At 34.9% G+C, this 11416-nt stretch overlaps 1 protein-coding gene across 1 annotated transcript; it reads right to left on the bottom strand.

Annotated features, from left to right (window-relative positions):
- Nucleotides 1-10176: 10176 nt before the first annotated feature.
- On the bottom strand, nt 10177-11076 carry LOC131066418 (dirigent protein 16-like). Its single transcript, XM_058001173.2, has one exon. The coding sequence runs from the start codon at nt 11074-11076 to the stop codon at nt 10177-10179; it is 900 nt and encodes a 299-aa protein (XP_057857156.2).
- Nucleotides 11077-11416: the final 340 nt, after the last annotated feature.

The following is an 11416-nucleotide window of genomic DNA, read 5'->3' as shown; positions in this document are numbered from 1 at the left end:
TGGAACCTAATGAATTATTTAATTTCAAAAACAAAGGGGAGCTCTGGAATAAGGTTATTCAGGGCAATTTGGACTCCTATGTGGAGGGGATGAACAACCATGATCCCAAATTTCTACGGGTTTTGTTCAAGCTTGGGATAATGGTGCTATTAATATTAGAAGTGTTTCATTTGTGGTTTTTGAGGAGACCATAGTGAAAGTGATTGGTTTGGCCCTAAATGGTGTCTCCTTTCCTTAAAATCCCAAGGGGAGCTACAAGGGAGATTTCTAGCATTTCTTTGAGCTTGGGGAAGGGATTTCTAAGCTCCAAAGTGCCTACAATAAGGAAGAGCTTCTTGGTATTTGGAAGGAGGTAGCCCTTCTTCTCATGAAGTACTTCACTTTGGATGGAAGAAAGAGGCGGTTTCACCTTCAAATTTTCCCCATGTTGATCCACCTCCACCATGGGGTAAGAATGAATTTTTCCTATTGGGTTTTATCCTCTGTATCACAATATATTTCTAAAGCTTTTGTTAAGGGTAAACCCCATCTCCATTAGGGAAACATCCATAGGTTATATAACTTCCATTTGGCCTTAACCCCCTCTAATGGGATCCCCATTACTGATATTGGGTCCACTTATGACCCCAACACATATATTGATCTCATTGTCACCCTTGTCAATTCTAGTGAAGTGTCACATTTGGATTTAAAAATGCCAACAAGAAACAACCTTATGCGTATGGTCAAATTTAAAGTCATTGTTGCCGCTAAAAAGAACCATGATGTTGAAACCCAAACTATGACTCACAAGAATGTGGAGACTGTTGAGGTATCAGACTCTAATTTTATTTTCTCTGATGAATCAGATTCCTCTGAAACCATGGACTTAGATTGGTCCCCCACCACTAATGTTAATGATAAAGTTAATCCTAGCCTTATTGATGCAGCTATAACCGGTAAAACCCTAAACAAAGTCAATCGACTTATGCAACAAGAAAACATAACCAGATTACATAAACAGATCATGTTTATTGCTTTATAACTTTCAGCAATCATCTAGCTATCACCATATAATCATCAAAGAACATTCGGCAATTAACCGGTTACATGCAGACTATCAGCCAGATACAATCCAATCCGGGAGTCTAAGAATCAACCAGATCACAAAATGTGAATCTCAATCCTTATTCTCAATTCTATTTCCTCTGACCCTATAAATGATTACATAACATCATATTTATACCCACCAGAACATATCTGAGTTGGCCTCATAAGATTACATTTACCAATGCGGGAAAATGAAACGTGTAACTAGGTCAGTCCTAAGAATTAAAGAAATATTTCCACAAAATAACAACCAAGAGATGCGGTTCAGCAGGAAGGTTGGCCACATGCCAAAGAACATCGAGTAAGACCTGAAATAGATCCACATGCCAAGAATTGTGTTGGTAATGAAGGAAAACCAACAAGTAAGCACAAGAACTATCCCGGAACCTAGAAACAGTCAACCGAAAGTGATAACTAACTAGAAAAGAACCCAAATGAACTGAAAAATCTAGAATTAAGCACACAAACTAGCCTGGAAACCTAAAATAAGATCTACCATGAAAAGAACGCAACTACCGATGCCAACCGGTAATAACACAGAAAACTGAATAAAGAACTAAACAAGAACAAAACTGAAAGGAAATATTTTTGGATGATGCAAGATTGCTCATCGACCGGGGATGCTTCTGCGTCAGAAAACCCAAGTAGCAAAAGATGTTCCATGAGAGGCAACTCATGAACATCTAAAAGGTTTCAGAATAAAGACTCCATGCTCATTTCTGATCCAAACATCTTCTTTATCTACCAACCTCTGCTTTAGCTCCTCTAGTGCCTCAACTAGCTTCTCTAACCTCTAACTCTCTTTGTTTCTCTTCCTTTTATTTAGATTTGCACATTGTTTACTGTATTCTTTCTTCCGCAACTCTGATTTGGTTCTACCACAAGACTTCATCTAGTTTATCATCATAAGCTCTATGTCATCTGGTTCCATCTGTCCATCAAGCTCATCTATCAGATCCTTCTGAAAACTCATGTCACCCTCCGGTATAACCTCTGGAACTAAATCTATCAAATCTTTTTGCAAACCTTCTAGTATAACCTCTGCCATCGGTTTCCTAGTACTGCAACTTTTCTCAGGACTCAGATTCTTCACCTCCTTCTATTTCCCCTTCAAAAAAATTAATGTGAACCTCTGACCATCCTTCTCAATAGTGACTAGGTTTCTTCTACAATTATAAATAGCTCCTCTATCATACTGCCAAGGTTTTCCCAACAACACATGACAAGCACTCATAAATACAACATCACATAGAACTTCATCTCTAAAAGGCCCAATGTTGAAATCCACCAAACATTGTTCCTTTATCACTATCTTTTGATCATCTTGTAACCAACTCACCTCATAAGGGCAAGGATGCTCAAGCCTTTTCAATCCAAGATTCACAACCATCTCCTTAGATACCAAATTTCCAGTACTTTCACTATCTACTATAACCTTGCAACACTTACCACCTCATTTACACACAGTCCAGAAAAGACTCTTCCTCTAAGTAGATCTGGTATCCTTTCTTCTGAACATAAGGGATTCTCCTTGCTCTGGTGCACAGACAGATCTGGTACCTTCACCTTCTGGTTCCTCATTTGCCACACAACTTATTGTCATTCCCTGCTTACATTCATAAAATCTGTCTGGTTTATCCACACTTGTAACATTTGCCAAGAAATTCTCTGTATGTACTACCCATGCCTTTCCTCTATATGTTATGCTTTGGTTCTTTACTCTACTTAGGTTTTGATTCATCTTCCTCAACCGGTTTCTTCATATGGTCACTCATTTGACCTTTGAATTGGACTCCTTCCCTCTATTGGGTTGTCTTCTTCTCATCTTCTCCTCGGCCTTCAAAGTATACTGGTAAGCTTCCTCAACTGTGGAAACCCTCAACATACTCATTTCATCCTGAATGTTAAATGCAAGTCCATTAATGTACCTTGCCACCTTTTCTTTGCCCATCTCTCTATGTCCATATCTAATCACCACCTTGTAGAATTCCTTTGTATATTCCTTCACCGTCATGTTTCTCTGTTTTAGTTTCTGCAACTTCTTGAAAAACTCCAATTCATAGTCTCTCCGTATGAACTTGGCCTTCAATCTTTCAACCATTCATCTCCACCGAGTGATCTTCAATTCACCATTCTCTACTCTATCTTTTTGTAATTCTTTCCACCACAAGGCAACATGCCCTTTCAACTTATTATGTGCCAACTAGACTCTCTACAGGTCCTTGACATCCTCAAAATTGAAGTAATCCTCCAACTCTCTGATCCAATCGATCAGATCCTCCCAGTTTAGCATTTCCAGAAAAGTTGGAAACTTCAACTTTATGAACTTTACTCGCTCGTGCCACTGCTCTTAGGAATCTTTCCTCTCTTTCATCTTTCAGTCCTTTAGCTTCCTCAAGCTCTTCACTAGCTTCTTCATATTCATCCTCAGACTCAGGGTTTCTCCACAAACCAACCAAAGCATTTTGGATCTCATTCCTCACTTCATTCTTGAAGTCTTTCATCATCTGCTCTACCCTTTAGGGGTTTTTCCTTCTAGGCAGCATCTGCTCTTCCACTCCAGTGAACTGCCTCAACTCGTCATTCAGATTGTTGGTTTCAATTGCCTCCCCTCGATGATCTATTGAACACACATGCAACCTGCCTCCAATCGGTGATCTGTCCACCCAAAGGAAAGCCTCAATGTTCACAAACAATTCTTCCACTAGCCAGTCCATAACCAACTCTAATATGCAACCATAACTGGTGAAACCCTAAAGAGAGTCAACTAACTTATGCAGCCAGAGAAACACAACAAAAGCAACAAGAAAACATAACTAGATTACATAAACAAATCATATTTATTGTTTTAGAACTTTCAGCAATCATCTGGCTATCATCATATAATCATCAAAGAACATCCAACAATTAACCAATTACATGCAGGCTATCAACCAGATACGATACAATTCGGGACTCTAAGAGTCAACCAGATCACAAAATGTGAATCTCAATCCTTATTCTCAATTCTACTTCCTCTGCCCCCTACAAATGATTACATAACATCATATTTATACCCACTTGAACATATCCAGGTCAGCCTCATAAGATTACATTTACCAATGCAGGAAAATGAAACGTGTAACTAGGTCAGCCCTAAGAATTAAAGAAATCTTTCTAAAAAAAACAACCAAGAGATGTGGTTTAGCAGGAAGGTCGACCGCATGCCAAAGAACATCGGACAAGACCCGAAATAGATCTACATGCCAAGAATTGCACCGGTAAGCACAAGAACTATCCTGAAACCCAGAAACAGTCAACTGAAAGCGATAACTGACCGGAAAAGAACCCAAATGAGCTCAAAATTTGGAATTAAGCACACGAACCAACCTGGAAACCAAAAATAAGATCTTCCACCAAAAGAAAGCAACTACTGGTGCCAATCGGTAAGAACATGAAAAACTGCATAAAGAACTAAACAAGAACAAAACTGAAAGGAAATATTTTTGGATGATGCAAGATTGCTCATCGATCGGTAATGCTCCTGCATCACTTATCCTCTCAAACCCTTCCCCATCTGCTAATACCAAGCCCCCGAGCTTGATTAGGATCCTCACTAAATTTGTGAAGGACCTGGATGATGATGTGAAAAGGAAGGAAAATTAACCAGTTGGAGGCAACAACTGAAGCTGAAGCTAGGGCTAATACCTAGCTCCAGAGGATTTAGATGAAGACAGAGTGTGGAGATCTAACAATGACCTTGTCAGCCTCATAGAGTACTGGGATAATGTGAGTGAGAGGATTGAAGATTTGGACGCCAACCTCAAAATGGCTAGGACAAAAATCAAGATGGGAGAAATTAAGAGATCCTAGGAGGCCCTCAAGAAGAAAATTGAGGAGGTTAATCTTGCTTGCAAGAATGTGACCAATATGCATAATGCCTCCTTGCAAGCTATCTAGACTATCCAAACCGAGATGAATAGGAAAAGGGAGAAGAAACGTAAATGCAAAGAGGCCCTAATTGCAGGTTTAGGCCCCACGAAGTCCCTAATTAAAGCCATCTCTGATTCTGCCTTCATGTCCTCTGGCTCTAGGACCAGTTCTTGCAAAAAAGTGTCATTTTTGAATAAGGTGTTAAGTTTGTGCCAGGATTGGCAGGATAAAAATTCCCCCATGTAGCTGACCATCTATTTGTGCCTTTAGTGGGTGGTTATTCTAGTTATTTTTGGGTTTCAGTCTCTTTCTATCTCTGTTGGTTTTCTAGTTTTCTTGCTAGTTTTCAAGTTACCCTGTTGGGTTTTTGTTTTGTTAAAGTAGGGTATTTTTTTGCTAATTGTGCACCCCTCATGTGCTCTTGGTGTTGCTTATATGCAAATATGTAATGGTATGGGCCTATCCCACTTTTATTAATAAAAAAAATTAAAATATTAAAGATAAAAAGTTATTTTTTTATAGTTAAATCTATCATATTTATACAAGTTTGTTAGCTCTAAAATAAACATTATAATTATAAATTTAGAATTATTTTTTTATGAGTTTCTAAGCTCGATTCATTTAGTATTATGATGGTATAGTAGGTGTATTTATAGGGTAATAATGAACATTCCTAACAACTTCACTTGTTAAAACAATTCATATTACTTTGACTAATCTACTTTATCAAAATCAAATTGATTAAATAATTTTAATTATGTAATTAATATAAATAAATAATTTATCACATAGATATTAGAAATAAATCTATATAAATCTATTATGAAAACAAATAACTCTTTTAATAAAATTTATGATAAATAATTAAAAAATAGTTAACAATGTCAACCAATCAAGTTAACTGATTCTTCAAAAGGGAAAAATAAGTTAACTTTCTCATTCATCTCTTAAAAAAATCTATAAACCAAGTCTAAATCCATCATTTCTTCATCTTAATGTTAAGCAAGTAGATGCTAATCAAGAGAGCAACAAATTTTATATTGTTTATAAAGCACGTCCATTTTCAACAGATGTAACATTTTTTATTGTGTGGTCCAACAAGTTACATCTCCGCGTTCAATTACTTCTCTCTAGCGTGAGATCGGGTAAAAAATCATGAACATTTTTTCCAATGCGACAACACTGAATTCCAGTGAGCTTGGGCAAAGGCCACATTATATAGTCTATGAGCTAATTAAATTAGTGCTTGCATCTAGATGAGGTGCAATGGATAGTCAGAATAATTTATATAATTATAAATACAAGTTTTTTTTCTTTTTGGTTTTTCGAACTCTTGCAATTGGCATTGATATCAGTTACAGTTAAAATGTTGTTAAACGTTTGTATGCATATCTAAAAAGATGGGATAATAGTGATAGGATTTGTGTTCAGAAATATCTAACAATTATTTTATTTTCATTATTTCATTTGTTTTAAAATTTATCTAAATTATTGAAAGTTTATTTATCAGTATTATTTATTTTTAATTAACAGTAAATCAAAAATAATAAGATTGGTAGTTTACATTCTTTGTTACACATTTGTAGTAAATTTATAACACTAAGGTTGATAGTTAACATTAGAAGTGGTTAGAAAACAATTGAGTTTTTAAAAAATTCAATATATTTCTCAACATTTTTTTCTTTTGACTACACTGGAACATTTGAATGCAATTAGGCATGTGAATTCCATTTAGCAAGCCACGTAGTGGAAAGAACAATTCAATTTTCCAAGGCCTTTTCAAACCTTCGATTCATTTTCTATGCGTAAGATTATAACCTATAATGATAGCCATGACATTATGGACATAATTACCATGTTCAAAAAAATTGATTTATTTTAGGGGTCAAAGAATTTTGGAAATTTAAAAGCTTCAAAAAGGTTCAGAATAATTTCTACATTGATTGGAAAATGTGAACAAAATTGAAAATTTTCATCCAAATTCCAGTAAGAAGAGTACCAACTGAAATAGACATGGTAACTACACTTATGGAATTCCTATTCATATCAAAGCAATTATTCCTTATGAAATGTCCTTATTGTTTTCTCTGGCATTTAACATGTTAGGTTTTGTTTTCATGGTTAAATTTATTGAATGTACCAACTTCAGGGTCCTTCAAATGTTTGAAGGATGATAAAATGATCTTGAGCACTCTAAATGATTCATTTATATTTGGAACATTAAATTTTGTTGAGGTTTTAGTTTAATATTTAGAGGCCTAAATGATTGAATATTTTGTTTTAAATTCTTTTAGAGATGCGGTTTTTCTAATCTTTGTTTACAATTTAATCCATTTAGGAATTGAACCTTTTTTCTAACTGACCAATGCAATTTTGCTAAAATGCAAATAGGATTGGTAGAATGGATAGAACATCATTTAAGTTGGTTTGGCATGATTTAGAAGCTGTTAGAACATATATTATGAGGGTCTCTACCATCACCACAGAAATGGTTGATGGTAAAATCAATTGCAGGTTGAAAAGGTAAATTGTTGCAAGTTGATTTCACCTATTCATATAGATGGTGCACGGAAACATCAAGCAAGACATTTAAGCTTACCAACTATCAAGGAGACAAAATCAATAAGAAATATTAGTCATGTTTTTAAATCAAACCCATTTGGTATTTGAAACCCAATTTATCTATATTGTTTATAATTTATAATATAATATATTACAAGAATTTAAGAATAAAAAAATGATAGGATAAAATTAATATTTTAGAAATCATAAATAATAATTTAATTGAATTTGGACATCTATTTTCAATTACCATTGCACCTCACGTAAGTGCAAGTGCTAATTGTATGCTATATCTCAAAGTATATATAATTGTACTTAAGCAATAACCGTACATAAGTATTTTGCTGGCCATCAATTTGAGATTGTAGAAAATTGACATCATCTCATAGTTGTATTCAATCCAAATTGGCATTTAGAGTTTCATAGATTGTAAGGCCAACAATTGATGAAAGTCTTTAATTTAGGGTAAGTGGCAATAGAGAACTTGCCAAAAAAATTCATGGAAGAAACACATGGTTTTTGGGTTTGGTAAAAATAGGCTAATGCTTTCTCAATAGTTTAGAACCCTTTAGACAAGATGTAAATAATTTTACCTTATATTGGAATACTTCATTCCTTTAATTGTTCATGCTTAACAAAGTTTCTACAAATTTAATCAATTTTATTGTTCTTTTTTTCTTTTTTCGTACAAATAGTGTAGTAGAAAATTTTGTTTTCATTATTAAGGTGGTGTATAATTAAGAATTATTTTATTACTTTAATTATTAATTAAAATTCATGAAGATATTTTTCTACTAATAAGATAGTCATTAAATAATTAGGATGGTTTTGATAGTTAAAATTGTTTTTTCGAATGAAAATTTCTATATATTTTTACAATTTATTTATAAATTTTGAAGTGAAAATGATTTTCAATTTTGTTTTAAAACTTGAACTAGTATACTTATTTAAAATTTCAAGCTTTATTTTTTTAATAATTTTATAATTTTGTGTCCCTAAAATGTAATGGTTTGATGATGTCCATACACCGTCCCAGAGCTCCAATTTTTGGCACAGGCAGAGAGGATGCTGGCAAACATCGTGGAATTTGGCTTTACCCCTGCCAATTGCATTGTATTGAAAGTTTCTAAAGCCTTTTCAACAAATCCATTACGAGCATATCGTGAGATCATGGCATTCCATGAGACCACATTTCCGTCAGGCATTTTGTCAAACAGTTCGCGTGCCTTGTCGATGCTTCCACATTTTGCATACCTGTCAACTAGAGCATTCGCAAACAAATTTTTGGAAGACAACCAAAACGATGCAGTATTTTCTGACAACAGCAAAACAAATATGTACAGCGTGGCCAGGGACCCACAAGGATGGACACGTCTATTTTGGTTTCAAAAAGACAGTACGGATTGACTAACATGCGTATTAGTCACGTGTTTTACACTGTCATTTTTGCAATAAATGGTTGCGATTGACTAACTGTACGAAACGTCTGTTTTGGAGCCAGAATAGCTTCGGCCACGGGAGATAGCCTATCAGCTAATTACATGACTCAATATTATAAAATATGAAAAAAAATAAAAAATTCTAAGACATTCTTATTTAAGATTTATTTTAAAATAATATAATAATAAATGTATATATTAATAAATGATGAGTATGAAAAAACACACATATATATATAAATGATAAGTATATATATACATATATACATACACACATAAATATGTGTAATTGTTGTTTCTAAATTTAAATTTTAACTAGTCTTCTTATTTTAATACAATTAAATATATATAAATGATAAGTATATATATACATATATACATACACACATAAATATGTGTAATTGTTGTTTCTAAATTTAAATTTTAACTAGTCTTCTTATTTTAATACAATTAAATACATATTTGATACAACTTGAGATTATGTTGCTAGTATTCAAAAGACATCTAATGCATTCACTCTATAAAACAAGTGCTTATCTCCTAATGAAATATTTCAAAACACTTAACTAATCAATGACAACACATTTCAATTTGATACAATTAAATTAATAAAGAATCTATATAATGTTCTTGCTTCTTGTTCTCAATCTTATTCAATTTACTAATAGACAGACCTCTCTATGTTTGATTTAATATAGATTCTAAAATATAATCTATTCAAAAACATTCTTCAATTATCAAATTAAATGCTATCCTCTTATTAATTTTTAAAAACCAAAAAAATTACCATTCTCAACTGTATTTTCTAGCTCCATTTTAATTTTGTGCATTTATTTAATCAGCCTATCTCAGAGGAAACCTCATCTTCCATAAGCTGAAAGGGATTAACAATTGATTTTCGTAAATCATTTTGAATATATACTTTGTCTAAGTTGGCTTAAAAACATATGATTTAACATAGAACAAATAGAAGCGAGATCAAAATGCATCCCACATCAAGCAAACGAAGATATTTTTTAACTGAATTTTGGAGAGTGAAACTTACAACACACATAGGACGTACTGCTATTGACAATGAACATAGCCATTAAATAGAAGCAGATAAGCAAAAAGTGAGAAACATGGAAGAACAGAGTAGGAGAAACGTAATGGAGGGAGAAACATGAGGATGAGTTCATTCATAGGTAAGAGTGGCGGTAAATTTGAGCACTGTCTCATCGACTGTGTGAGAAATGGTCTCTATGAGTGCATGGCCTTGAGCATTGTGGAACACCCCGCTCCCTCCTACTACTGCCACCTCCCTCTGTGCCAATGCAATGTTATCTTTGCCTGAGAATTCAATGCTGCTGCCTCCGTATTCAGAACCTTCAAATTTGGCTGTGAAAGCGAGTAACATTGTATTGGGATCTTCCTCTTCAGCATGGCTGGGCAAATGATAATAGTATCCCTCCCCCTTTCCAAGCATAGCAGACGAGTGAAGATCAGGACCCTCTGTCAAGGTGTCTTCAATCACAACCACATTATTTAGTTGGATACCTGAGGCCCCTCCAAGAGGATTTAGTCCGCCATTAATAATATTTGTGTTGGGAAAGGAATTCTGAAAGCCTAAGCCAAGAGCATTAAGGCCAAGGCCCGGAATGAGTGAGCCGAGGCCCTGTACTCCTCCGTTGGGGATGAGGCCAGTGGTGGAAGAGATGGGCAGCTGGCCAAAGAAAGGAGAATTGTTGATGGCTCCACTTGGAATGGTTAATGGGAGAGGACCATTCCCATTACCATTCTCATTCCCAATGCCATTGAAGTTCATGTTATTTCCAAATTGGTTTGGCAGGCCAGAGATGGCATTGCCAGTGCCTTGAATTCCAATAGGAAATCCACCAACTCCAAGTCCAGAATTGGCTATTGGGTTTGGTCCTGCTGTTAGGTGGTGCATAAAGAAGGTGATGGTCTTTGGACTTGAAGACCCTTCCTCTTCTATCTTTGGGCTATCTGTTAATAATTTTCTAGTTGCACTCACATAACTACTCCACACAATGAGTAGCATCAGTAAAAGAAGCTCGCTAGTCCTCCACGCCATTCTCGTCTCCAAGTTACGAGTTGTTTCAGCAAACGAATGAAATGAGATGCAAGTAACAAGAATGAAGTGATGAACATGAATGCGTATAAATCTGCATATATCTGTATATATACAGGTGCCATTAACATGCCCGGTACAATTTGTTGGATATTCAGTTTACCTGCTTTCCAATACACAAATGCAAATGCCCGCCTTGGCTTTCGTCATAGCCCCATTGGCCAACGTAGAGAATTAGCTTCATTAGGCGAATATGTGCAGGGTGACGTTTTATTGATGTATGGTTTTGGTTGCCGAACACAATATCTTCACTTCACCTGATCGCTGCAACCTAATTTCCCAT

This window comes from Cryptomeria japonica, chromosome 11 (genome assembly GCF_030272615.1).
Source record: "Cryptomeria japonica chromosome 11, Sugi_1.0, whole genome shotgun sequence".
Classification (NCBI taxonomy): Eukaryota; Viridiplantae; Streptophyta; class Pinopsida; order Cupressales; family Cupressaceae; genus Cryptomeria; species Cryptomeria japonica.
This window is presented reverse-complemented; position numbering and strand designations above follow the sequence as displayed.

Coding starts and splice junctions, on each gene's coding strand:
- LOC131066418 (XM_058001173.2), bottom strand. CDS start 11,076: ATGGCGTGGAGGACTAGCGAGCTTCTTTTACTGATGCTACTCATTGTG.